General features: G+C 40.9%; 1 protein-coding gene and 1 long non-coding RNA gene across 2 annotated transcripts in view; both read right to left on the reverse strand.

Annotated features, from left to right (window-relative positions):
- Positions 1-21,876, reverse strand: part of LOC308062230 — a 337,663-nt gene that overhangs the window by 127,296 nt on the left and 188,491 nt on the right. The gene's annotated exons all lie outside the window — the stretch shown is intronic.
- Positions 1,017-19,906, reverse strand: MLH1 (mutL homolog 1). Its single transcript, XM_080383271.1, has 19 exons — positions 18,177-19,906; positions 17,467-17,557; positions 17,251-17,349; positions 16,107-16,180; positions 14,909-14,981; positions 13,727-13,818; positions 12,359-12,401; positions 11,666-11,754; positions 9,981-10,093; positions 9,314-9,407; positions 8,648-8,801; positions 7,554-7,912; positions 6,615-6,763; positions 4,794-4,902; positions 3,927-3,990; positions 3,222-3,386; positions 2,376-2,468; positions 1,911-2,024; positions 1,017-1,385 (listed from the first exon to the last, which is right to left on the reverse strand). Exons 1-19 carry the CDS (start codon positions 19,088-19,090, stop codon positions 1,218-1,220), a joined length of 3,057 nt encoding a protein of 1,018 aa, XP_080239397.1. The 5' UTR covers positions 19,091-19,906; the 3' UTR covers positions 1,017-1,217.

A 21,876-nucleotide genomic window follows, 5' to 3' on the forward strand; every position in this document is an offset into this window, starting at 1 on the left:
AGGCAGGCAGTCATTCAATTTACCTGTGCAAGTATAGGATAGGTATTCTCAGGTAGAGATCTTAAGTGTTAACCAATGCTTGATCAAAAAAGTTTTAGTGTAACACCTAATTCCTACCTAAAGAGGTGCAGGTGGGCTGGGAGATCGTTTATTAAAAGCAGGCTTGTCACAGACAGGGTCCTGGGCGGTTGCAGTTGTCCTGTTGGAGCAGAGGCTGCAGTACTGAATAAAGACCCTTCAGGGGGCAGTACAAGGGGAAAGGAGAGGCGAGGGAGGTGAAAGTGCTACTGTTGAAGTCTGCAAGATGTTCTGGCACTAGCTATCTTATTTCACTTCAGTTGCTATCAAGCCTTACAGTAAAATCACCTACCTTTTGCTCCAAGGAACATTCTGTAAGTAAGTGTATGACTAAAAGATAAGGTACTCTCCATCAAAGATCAATAGACAGCAAGTGGTTACATTGCCTCTAGCTTGCTATTTTTAAAATTCTCTTCTGTGGCTGCTAGATGAAAAAAATAAGCCAAAATCAAATCTACCACTTACATCACTTCAGAATATTCAAGACCTGTTTCAGACTATGCAGGTAAGAATAAATCATTAGAAGAAACTGTCATTTAACAGTGCTGGAATGTGCCTAACCAAATATTAAACTCAATGAGAAAAACACAACTGGGATGATCTAAGTTCAGACTTGAACACCTTCCTCCAGCTGCAATATGGAGTTCCTCTGGAAATCTAAGAAATGCCACCTCCTCCTCCTGCAGTTTAGTACTCAGAAAAATTAGGAAAGGGGAATTAATCCAAAACCATGAGCTATAAAGCACAACAAGCCACCTGCACTAGTGACAGCCAATCCTTGGTGGGGCAGGTAAGTATGTTTTGTTATAGCAACCATGAATATAGCAAGTGTAAGGTAAAAATTTTGCAAGCCTCTCCTAAACCTGCATGTTTTCTTTCTGTGGTGCATGCTTTAGGTTCTCTGTATATCGAGGTAAATGAGATGCCCTGTTTCATACGTGGGTAAAATAGCTAAACCAATTTTTTTATTCTTCTTTGATCAACAAGGAAAATAGACCATTTGCTATCATGTTAGTATGACATTAAATACCCTCTTTTTCTTTGCTCCATCAAGATTCCAGCTTTATCCTCTGCTAAGTAAAACAGAATGTAGCATGAACGTTTTTTTAAATATGCACCAGTCTGTAATAACTACTTGCTCAACATCTCTCAAAAACTTTATACAGGTCAGGCAGGTTAGCAAGCTGCAAAATGTTCCCATCTTCTGTGAAATGTTTAGGAGGTAGAAGATGGGTCCTGAAAGCTTTGTAAAGTACATGTTCCACAGTCCATTTCCATGTTGATGAACCGGAGTCAGAATCTTCATTCTGAAATACGGAGCGGGGTGGGGAACAAAAGGACAAAATTAAACTGACATTCTCTTTTACTGGAGGAGAGTGTGCCTTAAGAAACTTTATTATGTAAGACTGCAGTGATACTAAAATGCTGCTAGTATTAGAGATGGCTGTTCTATACAGTCAAGCTAATTTTAAGCTCTGGGAAGTCACTTACAGAATGGGCTAGCTTAACTGAATGATTAAGCAAACTTTAATTTACATGCATCCCTGTTCTTCTACAGATATCTGTCCTAACTCAGCAGGTTAAAAAAATACATCCCAAACTCGGAGGCCGAGGACTGTTGTAATATTCAGAACACCGTGATACCCAAAGTTAAAAGCTTCTCTTAGTACATATAACACTTCAGAAAACTTAAGCTGCGTTCTTTCAGAATCTTGCCACACAGCTACGTTGACTCACTGAAAGCAGAGCTGGGACTAGAAGTCTATAGTTGAAAGAAGTTTCCCAAGTGATGTTAGTTGTTTGTTCATGTGATTAGTCAGATGTTCTTGTACCTGAGAGTTTGTCGGGTTGGCTTCATCTATTATATATTGCTTTCTAATGGAGTAGAACATAGCTAATTCTTTACTCAGGCTTTCAAAGCACTCCTTTTCTTCATCCCAGTTTACCTGTTAGAAGAAAGAGAAGGCAGAGACTTGACAGAGATTCTTAATATGGAAAAATCATAATAAATAATGTCTTGGCTGGTTTTGTGCTGATAAGGTAAAGGCACAGAACAACCACGACCACAGTAGAAATGCAGGCTTTCAAATCAAAATACACGTTCATTCAGTCAGCAGTTATGAATGCAGAGGCAAAGCACTAATCAGCCACCACAGCAAAAGTGGCCGGAGCATGTAGCAGTGCATTTAACCAAATCCAGCCTTTGCTTTGCAGCTTCTGATGAATAATTTGATTCACTTCATTCTTTCCTAAACAGAGTCATTTGTGAATTAATAAAAATCATTCGGAGACTATACCTCTGTGGCCAAACGAAGGATGAACATAGGCAGTCCTTCCAGCAGCGGAACATAGTTGTCTATAAGCAGCGGTAACCCCATAAGGTTTCCTTCCTGCAAGGCAATGCTGCTGCTTCAGTAAAAAAAAACAACATAAAAAACCACACCACACACAAACAAAACACAACAAAACAAAACCCAGCATGTTCTTTGTGGCAGTAAATGCACCAAAACTGTTACTTATTGTACGACCGATTCTTGCCAAACATAGTGAGCCTTTGGAGTACCTCAAGTTAAAAGTTTTTAAAGCCTGATGCCAGGCAGACATTGCAGGAAGAGGGTTAGTGGTGGCGAGGCCTGGATTTAAGCCACTCAGCTCAGAAAGACCTGAATTCAGCTGCCTCCTCTACCTCCAGCCACTGACCACCCCGATCCCGCTTCACAGGAGAAGGTCAGAGTCAACTGCCTGGGTTCTATGACGCTTGAAGCTGTTTGGTTTTGTATAGATTAAGGGATTCGTCAGGCCACACAAAACCAACCCCAGACATGGAGAACAACGGTGCTGCTCCAGAGAGCTGGTTAAGCTGCATCTTGTTGGATAAGAGATCTGCACTCTAGTTCTGGAAGCAATGCCTGAATTATGCCTTCTAAAACAGTGTAAGTCCTGAGCATTTTTAATGAAAGGGGTAAGCCACCTCAATCTTACTGGAGCTAGTTCTTCGTGATAGTCAGCACTGTAAGCAGAGTACTACAGTTATCTGTTACCAAAATGTGGAATCATTTAGGTCTGAAAAGACCTTATGATCAAGTCCAACCATAACCTAAGTCCACCAGTCATTTACTGTCAGAAGTAACAGCAGCAGTCACCTCATCAATTTCAAAAGAAAAATAATCTTTCAGCATTTCAGTCTTCTTTTTCAGGAACTCCACAATGTACTCAGCAAGCCCTTCTTTTGGGCCATCTTCTTCTGTCCAGCCGCTTTCAGGATCCTCTAAAGCAAGCATTGAGAGCTCATACAAAGGAGCTGGCTCCTAGAAACGGAGGCAGCAAAACTGTTGTTAATGATCAACACACTCTACTGAAAATCTATAGCTTCTTCCTTCACGTATGAACTAATTGTAATAGACTGTTTTTGGCCTGTAGAGCAAACAGTTCTGCTTATCATAGTCTAAAAAGTATGAATTTCTTTCTGATGTGAACTGCACAGGATTACACTCCTGCAAAGTACTGTGATTGCTATGTTTATCTTGTGAATATCAACACTGTATTACTGATAAATTCTGTATTCAAATGAGTTATCTGTCCCAATGTAAAAAGCCACAGCAAAGCCTGGTGAATATCTAGAAGTGACACTACTAACAAGTAGTCAGGAGGACAACTTAGAGTAGCAACTACAAAATTACTAACAGTTTTGTACATTCTATTCTCACTGTAAAAGAAATGAAACATCACTTTTGCAGTGGACAAAACCCAACCTGTACAACTATGCATGTGTCTGAAATGACAGGCTTATTGTAAATAAATTTTAAAAAACACTTTCTATAGAGGATATAATGTAAAATTATACTTACAGACAACCTTAAGACTCCAAAGTTTGCAAAGTCATAAATAAGTATTTGGTAGAAGAGTTCTTGGCTAAATTGAAGTACAAAAACTAGTTATATGGACAGGATCACGTATCTCCAAGTTACAGTAATTTCAGAGGGGTAAGTAAGGCTTATCTTGGAAACATCAGGCATACATATCCATATTAGCAAAGGTCTTTAACTAAACAGTTTAAGATTCACATGCACTATCTAGATGTTTACAATTAAGTCTATTTCTTGGTTTCTGACATCATCAGCCACATGGGTGCAGAAATGTTACACGCTCAAGCGTGCAGCTGCTATCAGTTTATTCCCAGATAAGCTCTTCACTCCTTTGCAGCACTGCAAGAGGTGCCCAGGAGCCTGGGAATTGATACAATACCTCTACCCCGCGTATATTCTCTTACTTGTTACAAAATTTATGTAGCTGGTCCTGTAAGTCCACCTATGCAAAACCAGACACTTTGTGTTACAACCATGTCCTGCAGCTTCTCTTAACTGGATACAGCGTTTTACGGAACTTTTTGGAAGGGGCTGCTTGCTCATCTTTACACCCTGTGCTGCTGCTGTAGACAATCGGGAAGCAAATAAACCTCTCCCTTCCCTTCCCCCAGCCTGCCAGCACACAATACAGTCGCTGGCATTTTAATTACAGTGATTCCCTAGGATTCTGCCCAAGCGTGCCAGGCTTGTTTCCGCTGTTCTGAACCGATTGCTTCATCTTTAGCCTCATGACTACTCAAACAGGTGACTAGAACCGATGTTGGTTTTCCTGTCATTTCTTTCCTTCTTCTAATTAGCTTGGTAATTGATACTTACTTCAACTGCCAACAAGTTTAACAGCTGCTTTACCTGAGTTTTGTGGTATTGAGAAGATACAGTTTTGTCTGATACTGGACCAGAGCCCACTGAGGACTGACACAGCCAACAAAAGAGTGATCACGTAGCATCTCCTGAAGATCTGGAACAATTGAGGGGGTGGGGAAGAAACAGAAGGATATAATTTCATATTTGCAAGCCTGCCCTAATTTATTTAGTCGAATGGTTTGTGCCTTTTCAGCATCAAAGTCTCAGATTATTGTCCAGTCACTACTACACCGATGCTGCTTCTTACCCACATTTTGAAATGCCAATCATTTGTGTGCTCACATACAGATATATAACTATTCTCACTTCTGGTTTGATATAACAGTTAAAATGCAAACAATGAAAAAAAAAAAAAAAAACCAAACATAATCACCTCTGTTTTGACCTCAATAGCCTTTCAGAATTCATTTCCAGCCACAGGAGATTAGTAAGGGAGCACAGACACACTTCAAGGAAAACTGCAGATGTAAAACAACTTTGCACCAAAACCCAGCACTGTCAGACTAAATTCTGGAAGTGGGATAGAACAGGCCCATAATTTATTTCTCTCCCAAACTAAGTTTCTGGCTTTCTCACTTACGTATATTAAAAAGCATGGAAAGTCAGGTTCCAAAATCAGAGTTCGTTTTAGACACTCCACAACAAAAGTCACTAGCTGCAGTCCTTGGGAGCAGCTTCCTTAACAGGAGCTTGGAGCTGCAGTCACCACACGTACAAAGCACTACACTACCCAAATTCCACTGTTACTTTTCCCAAAGGAACACAGTATCGCGAGAAAAATCTTTTCTTTCTTGCAGAGGTCTCTTGTATCTATTTCTTACACACGTGAAGACAAGACACAACCTCAAGCCGCTGCACAAGTTCTGCTGTGTCTTTTGAGACACATTTGGACATTTTATGGCTCAGGGACAACTGATTTTAGTATTTAAATGGTGACAGTCAGATACAGAATTACCAGTCTAATGCAGGACGTTTTGTGCAGCACAAGTAAAGTGAAGCACATGTTTTTTAAAGATCAAGATTTTTAGTAATTGATAAAAGTTATTTATTACAGATGTCTGTTACTATAGCCTTTTTAGCTGTGGAGCATCCCCAATTCTTACTACCAGAAAAATAGAAATAAATTCAACAAAACCCCCAGAACACAAGGTTCCCAACATTTAGACTTACTGGATAATTCATGCGACTCAGTATGACTAAAGTCAACTATACAAGTTAAGAAGGAAGCAACCCTAGGAAAAATTGCAAGCCTTTTATCTTTTTCTAAAACAACTCTTACCAGAAGAGAAAATTGTATTTTACCAGGCTCATCATCATTTCGTGAAGTGGGACAGACAGAAATGGAAATGAAAAGCAGAAGTAGTAAATAAAAACTATGACCGTCAAGCCTATCCCAGTCTACTTTGCAGTCATGTAGTCAAGCAAGGTTTCTGTAATGACCACATCTGCTGCCATTTTTGTTTGAAAATTAGAAAATAATGTAGCTTTTCAAGCTGTGATTTTATATGTTATTAATTATGATGCAAGTTAATGTTTGCAAGAGATTTAGGATGCATAAAACGTTGATCAAGTCACAAGGTACAGGAAAGTGTTTAAAACAGTCCTCCAGTGTGGCTCAGTACAGGAGCTGCCCAGTCAAAGTTTGGCCCTTGACACTTAACAAATGTTTGTTAAAAACTTGCTTAACAGCACAGTGAGGTGTCTGTGACTGGGCCACCTTTTAAATCACTTTTTCCTCAGCAGTTCAAACAATCGTATTTAGTTGGTGGAGTAACAACAATCTCAAGAAGCAAAAGGCTTGCTTACTTGCATGGGCCTGGTTACTGATTTCCTCCTGGAGAGTCAATACACTAGTCAAGTTGATAATTCTTCTTCTAGGGGTGCAGGCAGCAGTCATGTCCTTCCTGGTGTCATCCTTCTCCATGTCTATGTCCGCATCTTCCCGTGGTCTCTTTCTGCAGTACCAAACCAAAAGAAATTGCGTTAAATTCTATACTTGGGCAAAACACACCAACAGATGGGATGCTCAGTTCACATGCTGTATGTTAACACAGGAAATGTAGAAAGTTTCCCAAAACTTCCTAGAAAGACAGGCTGTTTTATTTGACTTCTAGAAACCTTATTTGTTAGGAAAAGGTAGTTCATAAGAGAACTTACAACTCCCTAATACTGATCACATCAGACATCTGTTGTTTAAGCACCAAGCAATGGGCTGTAAAGGACACAGCAAAAAATGTTGATATTTCTAAGTATTTTTTTCATAACCATTTTTTCTGTAATACTGGGCAGGAGGTGAGGGGGTGGGGGCAGGATTCAGAAGGTTTTGGCCTCTAATAATGGCTCCTGCAGGAGCTATAAAAAGATTATAGCACTTTTATCTTTAGCAGCATAATGCCTGCAAACTTCAGTGATGTAGTTTCTATCCCCCCACAAAAGGAGGGCCTCCAAAGAGGCAAATCAGCCTGACCTCCCAAAACTAAAGCTAATGTAATTTTTTATACTGCTGCCTGCCTTTCAGTATGCATGGAAATCCCATTCCAGTTACACAGTTTATCACAAGTTACGTAATATACAGTTCACAGACGAAACTAGTTTCTCAAAAAAATGCCATGGAAGGTTATTCTAGGAAAGTTTTTCCTTCTGAAAAAGCGGAAGTCAGAAGAGATCTGAAAAATCTTCAGTTGCAGGGCCATGCCATGAAATACATAGGTAGCTTTGCATGACCGTAGGAAAGATGAGTCTTACCGAGGAGGCGCTGCCTTGGGAGACAAACGGCCGCTCTCACTTGGCCCCACACACAGCGCTGCATCCTCCTGAACATCAGCCATTTCAACTAGATCGCTGACATCTTCCATTTCAGCATCCTGTGACCTGACCACAGCCACCGCAGGTCCTGCGTTAACCTCTGTCGCAGCTTCAGTGGGGCCTGTACTTGGGCGGTTGTTCACTGGCTGAAGAAAAGCATCCAGTTTCTGCTCTCGGGAATCAGTGCGGACCATCTGGTGAGCATAAACTTTATCACCAGTTCCTTTGGTAGCCACAGAAGGGTTTGCTGCTGATTTTACCACCTCTTTGGAAGAACAGTTGGCTCCTGGCAGCAATGTCTTCATTCAGATGTAGGGAAGCAAAGAGAAGAGATTCAACAAGAAAACAAAGATCAGTCACACTTCTCACAGCGTCTTACTGCTCAGAGGCAAGTCATTTTCAAGCTCCACAAACACAGCATCAGCTACTTAAACAGGCCACGAGCTTTGCACTTGCTATCCAAATAGCACCTATGTCATCATCTTGGCACTTAACAAAATCATTACTTAGCATTCCTTTGTTTCAAAGGGGAAATCTTTAATGTAAAAATTAAAAATCACAAAATGTGGGGTTTGGTTTTTTTTTTTTAAAGATTTTTTTTAGTTATAATTCTTACATTATGCTCTACATAATCAAGAAGACTTCCTAATCTCTTTTCTTTTTCTGGTTAGATTAAATCCAGAGTGTTGTCTGAAATAGAACAGTTTCCTCAATCACATGTCTTTCACATAAACTGGGGCAGAATAAAAAAACATTTACCATGTGTGAAGGCTGACATATTTATAAAATCAAAAAAGGCTAATCAGATACTCGACAGAACTGTATTTAAAATGTTTTCAATACACTTTTTGTCTCTTTTGCCACATTGTTAACATTGGCATATTAAAGCAATTTCATCCCTGAAACATAAAGCAAAGATCTCAAGCTACCAGCGTCACACCGATGACTATTCATCACGGCACAGATCGTACTATTGAACAGAGTAAACATATCCACAACAGTTAAAATGCTGCCGTCACTTCAAACGTTCTCACCTGAGTGAAATACATCCTTGAAGAATTGGAGCCCAGTAACTTGCTCTCTATGTGTTGTTGCACACGCTCTAGAATACTGTCTTCATGAAGGAAGTGGACCTCATGTTTTGTAGGGTGCACATTCACATCTACGTTCTCAGGGGCTATTTCCAGGCTGGAAAAAAATTTAGAATTTAACCTGAAATTTCCCAGGGATGGAAGAGAAGGCACAAATTGATTCAGTTCAAAGTTTGTCAGGCTTGGGGCCATTACTTTACGCAAAGAAGTCCAAATGGTCCTGAAACCTGCTATTTTTGGTTTGGTATTTGTTTGGTGTATTAAAAAAAAAATTCATCTGAAGAACTCTATTACAAACTTGCCAAAATGAGCTTACATAGATAAACATAAACCAACCGCTCCACTGTACTACTACAGAAACCAGGTTTTAGAAATATCTTTTACTTGCAGTGTCTCCTGAGTTCATATGAAAGGACTTAAGCTGAAATTATAGACACTCACTACTTCTGAAAATAAGGCCTGTCTTAAGAATTCTACCATCTGGAAATTAATTACCTCAGTGCAATGCTTAACACTACTATAAGGAACACAAATGTCCTTCTAAACCTACTCACCCTAGCTATTTTCTACAAGATAGTATTAAAAGGCTACTTCTTCCTATTACTTTACCTTAAGTATAGGAATGGATGCGTACTTTTTGGCAAATAAGCAGCATACACAGTTTCTATGGCTTTCCGCAAAGCGGCTGACTCTACCAATCGATCTGAAACAGAACAAAACGCTATTTTCAGAGCCCCACTGGAATACACTGCACAGTGCCCAGCTCCTCCTCCAGACCAACATCTTCATGCTTCGTATCTTCAAAGGGCACCTGTTATACCTGTTTCCCACCCCGCCTCCCCGAGACCTATTCACTCTTCATATAAAACCAGGAACAGGCAATATCTTCAGAGTGTGTTTTGTATTTAGAAGTATTTTTTTCTACAGATACTGAAATAACTAGACTACTTTTCTTTATTTCATCTGGTCAAGGTCTGTTGCCAACATTGCTACAGAATGGAGAGACCAGTCTGTAAGTTGGCAGGACAACCTTGATGCTGCACAAGTTCAGTTTCTTTAGGCCCAGTCTTGGCTGCTTTCCACTATTTAGAGTGCAAAGCATAAAGCACATTACAAATAGAAAACCACCTTAAGTTCTACAATTAACTTTAATACTTATTCTTCAATGTATTTAAGAACACTCACACATTTTTTAGTTCTTCAGAAAGTTCTGTTCTTCTGATTATGTAAGCAACACATGACTGTACAAAATGCTGCTTTTTTAAAAAAAACTTACGGTTTATGAAGAGTAAAAATATACATTTCTTCACAGAGTAGTTTGCATTTGTGATGTAGCCTTTCATTTTAAAGGCCAGACTTGCTTCTTCGCAGCCCACTTCTATGAGTTCCCTATTGACAGTTTGACAGAAACACAGAGAAAAAATGAATTCTTCTGTTGACAAAAATTTCAAACAGTACCCACGAGTAGCAATATACTATTCTATATTCTATTTATAACACAGTTAATTAAAACATTAGAATTATTTAAGAGTTCAAATATTCATTGCTGAACCACAAAATTCTTTATCCTGAATTGCATTGTTTCTTCTGAGTAAGCATAAACTAATAATACTGTACGATTATCTTTTTAGTACCTTAACATATCAGACTATGCATAATATTATAAACATCTATTGATAATTCTAATACACATTCACTAAGTCATTGATGGTGATAGACAAGGACACTTCAAAATTGTCACCATCTAGGGATGAACATTCTTTTTCTTGAACTACTCTGTCCATTTTTGCAGTCTAATATTTACTGGTGGGCTATCATGAAGTCATAAAAATATATAAAAAAATTTTGATCACTTATACAGATCCTAAGATTAACAATTTTCGTAACAGTTTTTACAACTTTCATGATCCATTAGTCAAGGAAACCTGCTCTGGTAGTTTGTGAGCACAGCTCTCTAGCAAGGCATTGCACCAACTAAAGTTAACATCGAAAAAGCTTATAGGCTATTTATTTCCAATTCAACCTCAATAAAAAATTAACACAAATAAAAATGGCATTCAGTATATAAGTCAAAACAACAAGCTAGACTAACCACCATCTTAAATTGGGTAAAAAAAAGTTTTGCTTAAAAACATGATCAGAGCATTTAGGTTGAAATGGACAATTTATTCAGAACTGTACAATGGAAAAAACACCAAACAAGCATAGTAGTGGACAAAACCAAATACAAACATGACTGCAAACCTTATCACTAAAAAGCCTCTGTAGTTCGCTGTGATTCATAAAGGTGTTTCCATGTATTAAAAGTTACACTCCTTACATGTGAAGTGTGACTTTAGTAATAGAATCAAGTTGACACCCAAGTACTGGTGGGGCAAACCCATTTCACAATTCCATTCAATGACTTCTTTACAGCTGAATGTCTTATAATTACAGATTTTTCCTATAAGTGGCAGATCATTTTCAAAAAATGATTGGTTTTATTTGTGTTTAACTTTCCTGCCTGGTTTACTCAGCCTCAACTAACGCAGCTTTTGTCCAGATACTAAACCATAAGATTTTAGAAAAATGAATTTGAGGAGACTTCGAAATGTATCAGACAGCAGACTGCGGTAAGAAGTGGTAGATTTTCATGGCATGGGAAGAGGCTAGGAACTCGTGGAGAACACAGGTACAGCTTGCTCTATTTAAATGAGCACAGAGAAAGTTACAAGCAGATCGTTCCCTTTTAGTGCATTAAAGGAACAGCTCTGCAACTTCCCTCTTTCCTTTGATATATTAAAAAAAAGTCACACATTCTGCAAGACAAGGGACAGCTCGATTATTGCAACACTCCCTCTTCCCTGTAATTCACCTTGAAGGAAGCAGGAAAAGTTAGCACAGCCTGTGTTCTTTAAAAGAGAAAGGGGAGGGAGATTTACTGGAAAACTTCCTGTCAACGGGAAACTGACATCAACGTACCTGCTAACAGCATTTCCAAAGATGGACCTAATGTTGTCCACCGTTGAGGCATTTGATAAGGTTCTAACATCTGACACTGTGTCACCTTGCTAAAGAGAGCAGAAAGGAGTATTCATCAATTCACAGTTCTGGCTGAAATGTTAGCAATACGTTTAGCTTAACGTTTCTAACACAAAGGCATGGGACATAACAGCATTACAGTGTTTTGTATTATTATTTACTTATTTGTGTTCAGAAAAACAATAGATAGTAAATGGCACAGGATTACAAGATTTGCTAATCACGTTAGACCCATTCAGGCTAGTAAATACATCTTTGAAAGTAAGGAACGTAAGTAGTTCAATAAATTTTCAAGAATGCCAGAGAACGAAGGTGGTCTATCCCGTCCTCCTTCATGCAGTAACCAGACTCCCAAAAGAAGCTGCAACAGCTCATAAAGCTAGAACAAAATAAAACATTGACCCCACAGAAAACTCCAAACTCCCGACAAATATATTTTTGTCTTACTCACTTTTAAGTAATATGTTAAGTAATAACGTACCCTTCAACATTTCAGTACAATGGAAGGCTGTATACACTATTCCCACTGCAGAAGGCGCAGCGCAAGTCGTCTGGCATTTGCAGATATACACATTATATACACACACACATATATAGACACACAGTGAAGTTATAAAAATTTTATTTACATACCTTTTTAACCGAAAAGCTGATGCCTGAATTATGGATGGCATACCTGAAAAACAGGTAAATATAAGGCTGCAGTATGTAAAAGAAAAGGTTACCTTCCCTGAATGCTGAAAAGCAGCTAGTAACAGGGGCAAACAATTTCATTTCCTATTACACAAAAACATGATTTGAGCCAAATTGGGCTTTTGTAGACTAAACAGCTATAAAAATAAGTGATTTCTATTTATAACTCGCCTGTAACCACATGAAATTCAAGGATCAGCTTAGCTTATTTCTCAAAAAAATCCACAACTGATCAGCTTCTGCAGACCTGGTTAGTTCTGTGTCACTGCATAGGTTTAACTAGAACAAGAGCAAAACCTCCTCAGTGTAACAGAATAAAGTCTCAACTACTGTGGGGAAGGATCGGAAGAACAGCTGGCTCTCCCTTTTAACTCCCCCTGCGCAGACGACTCAGCTGTCTGTGATCCCAGCATCACGTTTAATACACTACAGCTGCTTAATCTTGGCTCAAACTTCTAGGGAAGTTGCTAAGTTGTGAGAAAGAACATACCATAGAACCTTGCAAGATGAGAAACTTGAAAATGCAGAGAGGTTAGACTGTTGTAACCAGGACGGTTGGTAACTCAAAAATTCAAGAAGAAAAGGAACCAAAATGAAAATACGTAAAATCCTAATGCCGTTTAACCAAACACCAGTGTTGGAAGCCTGTAACTTGTTGAGACTTTGGATCAGCCTGTTCTACAGAGCAGGGGGACCTGACCCTTCACGTCCTGGCTGAAGTCTGCTTGGCCAGTAAAGACCCTTAAGTAGCTCGTTTTGGGGGCAGACTAACACTTAGCATACAGTCTCGCTACTCTTTGCTAGTTTTTGTGTTTACTGAAAGCGTAAAGCAGTTATTTTGGTTAAACTGTGTAGATCCTGCTTGCGAAGGCTCTGCACATCGCAAAAGATGCAACAAAGGGATCCTGGAAGGGAACATTCGGTAACTAAAGGGATTTATTTCCCCCTCCCAAGGACTTGAAATCACTATTCAGCTTTTTCATATTCAGCCAAATCTCAATGCTCCTGCACAGTTTTAACTTTGATTCCATCCAGCCCAAGTGCATTGAGAGTTTACTCATTCAAGTCTATCAGCATTTGTTTGCTGCAATTCTTACTAATAGTTGTCAGACTGAATACACTGTTTCCCCTCTGGATTTTCCTTATCAAGCTGGACAAATTATTTGTCAGTACACTGACAAGTAGTTAAAAAACACAAAAGCAATAACAAAAAGAATGACACCGAACACACACATGCCAGTTGCTCTGAAAAAAAACCAGTAATTCTCATGGCAGTATAAGAAATTGGAGCCTCCTATTTCAGTCTACCTGCTAACGACTTCTAGTATTTTTGCATATTCTTCATTTGGATTTTTTAAAGCTTTCCTCCTTGTGTTTACATTGTAAAAGAGATCTTCAACCTATAGAGAAAAAGTTCAAAATTAAAAGTAATTTTTAAAATCTCCTCTTACTATATAGTTAATCTAAATGCATCTTAATAGGTACTACAAAAATTTATGAGAATACTTTAGCTTATGAAAGATCAACATTCAATTTATTCTTTACCTGCTTAGGTTCACCTAACAAATTGAACTCCAGAGAAATGTGTGTTTTCAAGTACCAGTATTTTTACCAATAATTTTACATCAGTATTTTTACCAATAATAACAAAAACTCTACAGCTCACTTTTCAGTGCAAGTTATGTACCTTCCACTGCAGATGACAGTGGATTCGCCAATTACACTGTTTGAATGCAAAGCAAATAAACGTTAAACCAGTTGCTGCAATCAAGGCTGTTAATGTAATTAAAACGGCATCTTAAACTTCATTTTCACTATTTATTTAAACAATATGCAAATTATTTTTCTGTTATATTGAGAAAGGCAGAAATTTAAAGTTCAGCTTCTTTTTTAGGACACATTATCTTAAACACCGACATGGGAAGCTTGCAGGGTGTATGCTCCCACAGCAAGACAAACGCACACCTGCAGCCTCCTAGGCCAGGCTTCCACTTTCCACCCTACACTGTGCAACATGCACACGCCTTCCCACTGTGAGCTCCTTATTCTTCATAATCCTAATGCCAGTCCCAATCCCAACCCAGATCTGAATCTTGGTATGATATATAAAAGATATGACTGAAAAACAAACAGCAGTTCTGCAGTTTCCTGTGCCAGGCCTCATCCTCCCACCCTAGCTCCTATAGTGTTGACCACTCCTCCGTATTCTGAGCTTCTTGTAATCCTGTCCATTGATACCTTCCACAGTCCAAAAGGATTCTGAAATATTTCTGATAGTAAATGACTGTGCTATCCTCAGAAGGAAGGGAAAAAACCCACACTCAACCAACAAAAGAAGCCAACAAACCCACACATCATCATCATTTGGAATATATTCTACAAGGTGATACTGTCGTGTACCTTACAATGTTAATACACATCAATAAGTGGTGCGAGCATAATGACCAGGGAACAGAAAAGGGACAAGAGAGAACAAGCACAAAAACCTACCGTGATCTGAGTTCCTTGGTTTCCAGCACAGGGTTTAGGAGGGGCTTTAATTTTTCCATCACTGTAAGTAGCTCTAGGCAGACAATAAAGTTATTAGATATCTAGATTTACAGGGGTGCAGACAGACAGATGATGGCAAAAGGGAGGAGACAAAAGCAATTCCGTATCATCACCACATTCCTCCCAACAAAGAACCTGGAACACTGACAACTAGCTGCAACACACACACACGACATTTCTACTAGAGGAAAACTGCCTTAACTGACCTTAGGACCCAGAGGGGCAATGGGAGAGTGGGAATAACAGCAGAGAAAACGGGGAAAACAACAGGATATGTGTTTTGAAACTGTATTACTGAGACATTTCCTGTAAAGGCTGCATTATTGTATTTTACCTTTCTTTAATAGCTAGACCTAGACTGATAACCATTCTTCCATTAGACTTTATGCTTCAGTTATACTAGCAAGAAATTAATGACTTTACATGTAAGGCGTTTCCTTTTTGATTGTAACAAGATTTTGAGCATAAGAGATTTCTGACCCACGTAGGTCTTTCAGCAAGTTATACAGATGCATAATTTCAAAGGGCATACTTTTTTTGCCCTCTCACATAGCCCACATAATTAATGCAAGACAGACCATATTCATAGAGTCTTTTGAAAAACCAAGATGCAAAGCTTCTTCCCTCCCCCTTTTTCTTAAAAGTAGTTGAGAAATTTAATGGATAGGCTTGCTTATATTTAAAGTTTTAAGTTTTCAGAAGAATATTCAAAACCTTTTTTGCATAAGATTAGGAAGCATGCAGAAAGCAAACGAAGTTCTAAGTTCCTGTGCTCAAGAGTCTTACAAAATTTGCAAGACATGCTGGCTGTGTATATACATCATTTTATCCTGAAATGGAGAAAAAGGCAAAAGTTTATCCTACACTGGCTGCTGAAGTAGAATTCCCTTTAAGATTCCCCATTCCCCTCCCCCCAACTTCTAAAACACATTGTTTAGCTAAAGCTTACCTTTACAATCTGGAATTAAAAATCATTCAAACTATGTTTTCTTACAGTCTGGGTCATTCTTGTTAACTACCCAGAAACACTTAACTCCTTACCCCACCCTCCTCCTTAATAAGAGCACAGCAAAGAGCATTAAATACATCTGTTCATTATTACATGCAGCAGAAGTCACTTGGATAACAGGCTGCATACCTGTATGCACACTTCCCATCAGCTGTTTTAGTTGTTACTGTAACATGGGCAACATGACTGATGCTAGCCAATGCCTAGAGAAAGAGAAAGCATCTTTGTAAACCTTGCTCTGGAGACCACTGAGGAGTGTCCACACTTTAAAAAGCATCACTAAATTTTGATAGAGCACTTGCAAGTAAAAAAAAACCCTCACAAGAAGACTGCAGGTCAATAAAGCTTTACTAAATTTTAGTACCTATAACACTGACTTCTATTCAGGATCATCTTTTAGCTTTTCTAACACTTCATTATCTCTGACAATGCAAGCAGCTAACCATGTAACATTAACTAAAAGAAATTTGCAAATGTATTACACCTGTGCCTTTTTCTTTCTTTCACATTAACAAAAAGCAGCTGGAAAGTTTTAGACATCACTTTCTCATCCCTGCCCAAGTTCTTCTCTTACAAAGTTAGGTCACAATGTTTTTCATGGAAAACTCAATGCCTACTGAAACCATCCTCAGGACCAAACTCCACTGGCCGTGGAGCTGATTAAATTGAAAGTGTGTGAGGAGAGGCCTCGGTCTACTCTGTGGAGTAATGCAAGGCTCTATGTACCTGAGCACAGGCAACGTACTTATATATCTTGCTGTCCATCTGGAGGGCAAAGTAGAACTCATCCTAGACTGTTCTTTCAGACAAGCTTACATACACTAGTTCTCCATGTTCTCACAGGCTCTGAGGGGTCAGAGATACTAACTCTTGACTAAAAGCAAAAGCAAAGGAAAACAAATGTGCATTTCAAACATTTAGTTTTAAGTACGGTATTTAGACAAACGTCTGACATCAAAGATTCACTTTCCACTAAAATCTTTGTCTTTTACCTGTAGGTTCCTTAAGCAGCATTTGAGAAGACAGGCCTTGTTTTACTTTAAAAAAAGAAATAAACTTCCTCCAGAAAGCAAAAGAATATATACCTCTTCCTAGGCATCCATCTAATCTTGAAAGACATAGAAATGTATTTTGACCTGTATTTACATGGCAAGCTCTTTCAGAAAACAGAAGTTTCTGTAAAGAGTATTGGGAAGGAGACAGTATGCAAACTCCTCTACAACAGGGTAACAACAAGCAACGCACATTTTCAAAACCCTGATGAAGGGCTTACCTCACCCCTAAAACCATACGTAGAAATACTAGCCAAGTCTTCAAATTTTTGCAGTTTACTTGTAGTAAATCTCTCACACACAATGTCCAGATCTTCTTTCTATGTGAAAGGGACAAGTAATAGTCACTTTCTGTTTCCAACATTTTTCAAGAACAGAAACATTTTTAAAAGGTAGCATTAAACATCAGCATACAGCTGTCAGCTTTGTTTACTCACTCTGATACCACAGCCATTATCTTGGACCTGGATGAGCTTCAGACCACCTTCCTTAACTACCACCTGGATACTCGTAGCTTTCGCATCCAAACTGCAGAAACAAAGAAAGCATTCTAGAGAACAACAATTCTAGAGAATAAAGGACGACACAACTGATTTAAAGTTCTTCCTCCCACAAGCGATGATTTGTTTCTACTCAACTTATCACCGATACTGGAATCCATTCTGTTTCAAATTAGCTTTTACTGTCTCCTTCCCTTTTCTTCTAACTACGGTGATATTCTAAATCTGCCATCCATAACAATTATGAAGAACTTTCAGAAATTTAACAATTAGGTAGGTGTCCAGTCCAACAAGTAAGTTGGCCTTCCCTCCCGTTACCGAAACCTGCCGCAGGGTTTCACGCAGCTGACAACAGGTCGCTACTAGTGAAACGGCAGCAATTTTAATCCCAGGCTTCACCTTCGAAACAAATAACCCAATGCTCACTCGACACGGAAAGCAAATGAGGCCCGTCAAACTGCAGAACCAACCCAGCGCAACCCCAGGCAGCCTCCGTGACGGCGGGCGGCCCCGGGCGCGCTCTGCCCTCCCCTCAGCACCCAACGCACCCCCGGACCCCACCGGGAGCTGCCGGCACCTCGGCCCGCCCCTCTCAGCCCCCCCGGCCCCCCCGGCCCCCGCCCCGGCTCCCTCGGCCCCCGCGTTACCAGTTTTCTATCATCTCCTTGATGGCGTTCGCCGGCCGCTGGATGACCTCCCCGGCCGCGATGCGGTTCACCACGGCTTCATCCAGCCGCCGGATCACGCCGGCCATCGGTGCCGACAGGGGCCCGCGGGCGGGAAGCGGGGAGGCCGGCTGCTCGGCTAGTCCCGGCGAACAGGTCTCCGAGGGGAGAGGAGGCGGGAGAGGCACCAGAGGGCCCCCGTGGCACCGAGCGGGGACCGGGGGAAGGAGCCGGCGATGCGGCGGGGGGGGCGATGGGAGGCGGCCGGGGAACGAAAAGGCCTCAGGGCTCCCGCCGCCCGCGCCGCACGCCGCTTGCCCGGCCCGCCCGTCCGTCCGTCCCCCTCCCTGAGCAGGCCGCCCCTCCATTGGGCCACGCAAGTGCCCATCACGCGGCCTCTTTCCTTCCCGCGGCAAAAGCAAACACGGAGCGGGCACCGGAAGACGGGGGGAAGACGGGGCCCCGCTGCGATTGGCTGAGCGGCGCAGGGTGGGTGGGGCGGGGGCGCCGACGGGGGCTGGAGCCTTGGGGGGGAGGAGCGCGCCACCTGGCGGCAGGAGGCGGCTCTGCAACGCGGGGTCGCAGCGCCGGCTCCTGCAGTGACCCCGGCCGCACAATGGAGGTCTCCAGCATCCCAAGGGATGTAAGGCTATACGTAACGTTTCTTCCTTTCCAGGGCCATCTCTGACTGGGATCGTAACACACCGGCATCCCCCGGTGCAGAACAGCTTGCCCACTGCATTTCCCTGCGCACTGTAAACGCTGCTTCTCCCGGGCAAGCTGCAAATGGGGCTTGAGAGAAGCAAAAGCTTCTCCGGGAGGTTAGTGGCACTGCAGAGCCGTGTCAGCGTGGTGAAGTTGGCGCGTCGCTGTGCAAAATGCCACGGTATATTCATGTTGTTTATGAGCTGTTTGTAGCTGCAATGCCAAGGGTGTCTTCAACCTTCCAGATGAAGATGCTCTGCTACTGGCATCTCTTAAGCTACTGTAATGTAACTCCGATTACCTCTCAACCTCTTCACGTCTGCATGTTTGGGATCACACATTAATTGCAAAATGTTGATGGCAATCAATAAAGCGTTTTTCATTTTGCAGAGGGAAAAGAAACAAGACAACATCCCGAGAAGCACACCTTCAGGGTGTTGCTTTAAACAAGAGGCTCATAGCCGTGGCCGTGCCCTGTCCAAGGGCATGAAGAAGACACAAGCCCTGCAAGGAATGTGTGAAGCACGAAGCAAAACCATTTCCTTTGTGAGTGTTAAGGCTTAAGTGTGTGAAACATGGGCTGGAAGTACTTTGCTATAAGGTGTGTTGCCTTGTGAGGATGTTTTTGTTCTCAGCCCTGTCCGGGATGGTTGCTGTGTGATGGTTGTCTATATGGACAGGTGCCTGCAGTGCCCCCAGGCATGGAAGATCTCCACAGAAGGCACCTTTGAGGCTGCCTGCAGGTTCCCCACTTGTTGTCCTTGGCAAAACTATCCAGGTGGAGGCCAGCAGTACTGCCCTGCCACCTCCCTGGCCGTGGCTTCCTGAACCTTCCCGTTGCAGTGACAATTACCTGGGCCATGGGGCACTTTTGCTTTGACTCGCAGGAAAAAGTTTGGGACCTTGGTACAAACCCCTCTGTTAGCATGAACGGGGCAGGTGGCAAAGGGTTAATGGTCACAAAGAGAGGGTGACAACTGCACCAGCCTTGTCTGTGCAGGGAGCTGGGGAGCATCAGGGGCATGGGGGGTGGGGGTGGGGGGGGTGGGGGGTGGGGGTGGAGCTTCAGAGCAGATGAATCTGGCTCTACTCCAGGATCTGAATCCAGGGAAGGAATCTGGTTTCAGTGGCCTCAGGCAGCCTGCCACGAGCCTTAACCAGAGCAGCAGGTAATGGGAGTGGGAAAGCAGAAGGCATCTGCTGGATCTGGGTGCACAATCTGGGAGAGGACGCATTTACTCAAACTCTTCCATGTCCACGTTGCTGCTGAGAGCTATTTGTGCTGTCACTATCTGCCCTAAAAAGAGAAAAAGGCCAGGAGAAAAATATACACCTTTTACTACTTGTACCCGTGTTACAGTTTGTACGATAGAGATGCAGTTCATTTTACTGGATGTTGCTTGCATGAAGCTTTAAAATCTTGTGTGGTGTGTGCCAAACTCCCAGCTTCCACATTGAGTAAGTCTGTCTGTCTGGCTGCAAGCAGCCATCAAAAGACTTTTTCATATTTGCATCACGACACGTCCCGGTGCAGGTCAGCCCTGCCTGTTCGTGCCCTACAAGCTTTGCTCTGACACGTCCGAGTTTAAACTGTTGTTTTGTGTCACAATCTGTCAAAGAAGGGAAACATCGGTAACAATCGCTAAAAATAATTCATCAGAGAAGCCTGGTAGAGACATATGTGTTGTGGTAAAATACTTCTTTGATTTTCAAGTATTTTTACATAGAAGATAAAGAATATATTGATTTGTTTGTATTAAAGCAAATTGAAAACATGATCTATATGCCATTTTGAATAATTTAGGAAGATATAACCAGTGTATTTTGATGCCAGGGCTCAGAAGTGATCCCAAAGAGGAAAGCTGATATATTTAGCAATCAATGCTAAGAAATTTCAGAAGGCATGAATCAGTTTCATAGAAACACACAATACTGAAACAGCCCCACAGTCACTAGAGAAATGTACTAAGTTTTTCCCTTGGAGACATAGATGATCATTTAATTAAAAAGAAAAAAAAAAAAAAAAGGAAAACAAAAAAAAGATGCAGTGGAAGAACTGCAGTCTTACCAAAATCTTTCTCATTGCTGAGGAGAGGTGGCCCAAGAGCCAGTTCATGAATTTTGAATTTTTTGCTGTTTATTATAGAATCTATTTCATTTTTTAAAAAATACAAACTTCTGTCTAGTTTTGGGTCTGGTAATCTTAATCTACTGTATTGTATACAATTTTCAAGTCCTACCCACTCATTATCAGCAGCATGTACTTACTATTCCAACTCAAATGTATTCAGAAACTCAGAAAACTGTTTTTTAACTTACTTATAATTTGTTACTGACCCATTCAAAGTCAACATTGCTTTATTTGGCTTGAGCAGTGGGTATTAAGAAATAGTAAAGAAGGTTTAAGAAAGAATTGGAGCATGGGCTTGTAGCACATGGAAAACAAGTAAATCGGGGTTGCCACAGCACTATCTTCTTTACAAAACAAAACCCAAGACCCTGTAACATGAGGCAAGGCTACAGAAAGGCAGAGACCTGCTACCCTGGAGAAAAGACTGAACAGTGATGATATCAACTTCAAAGGTTAAAATTATTAGCATTTTAGACTGCAGCTCAAGCAGAAGAGGAGGTTGAAGGATGATGATTGCTTGAGCAAAAAAGCCTGATTTTTTTTCTGTTTGTTTTTGAAGCGAGTTGAGCAGCATTCCAGTAAGTAACAGGTTTTTTTCTGCACTAGTAGAATTCCTTGTAAGAAACGAATTTTTTCATAGGTAATACTCAAGTCTCTGGAAATGTCTTCTCATTTGCCCTTCAATAATTTTCCTTGATGTGCATGTTAATGGTAAATGGTACCTTTCACACTTCTTACAGTTTTTACTGCCAAACAGCAGCAAAGTTCATGACAGTTTCTTAAAACTGTCTCCAGCTGGCTAGGAAGAGATCACTGAAATAATGCAAATCAAATAACCTTGATTCA

This window comes from Falco punctatus, assembly GCF_963210335.1.
Source record: "Falco punctatus genome assembly, chromosome: 4".
Taxonomy (NCBI): Eukaryota; Metazoa; Chordata; class Aves; order Falconiformes; family Falconidae; genus Falco; species Falco punctatus.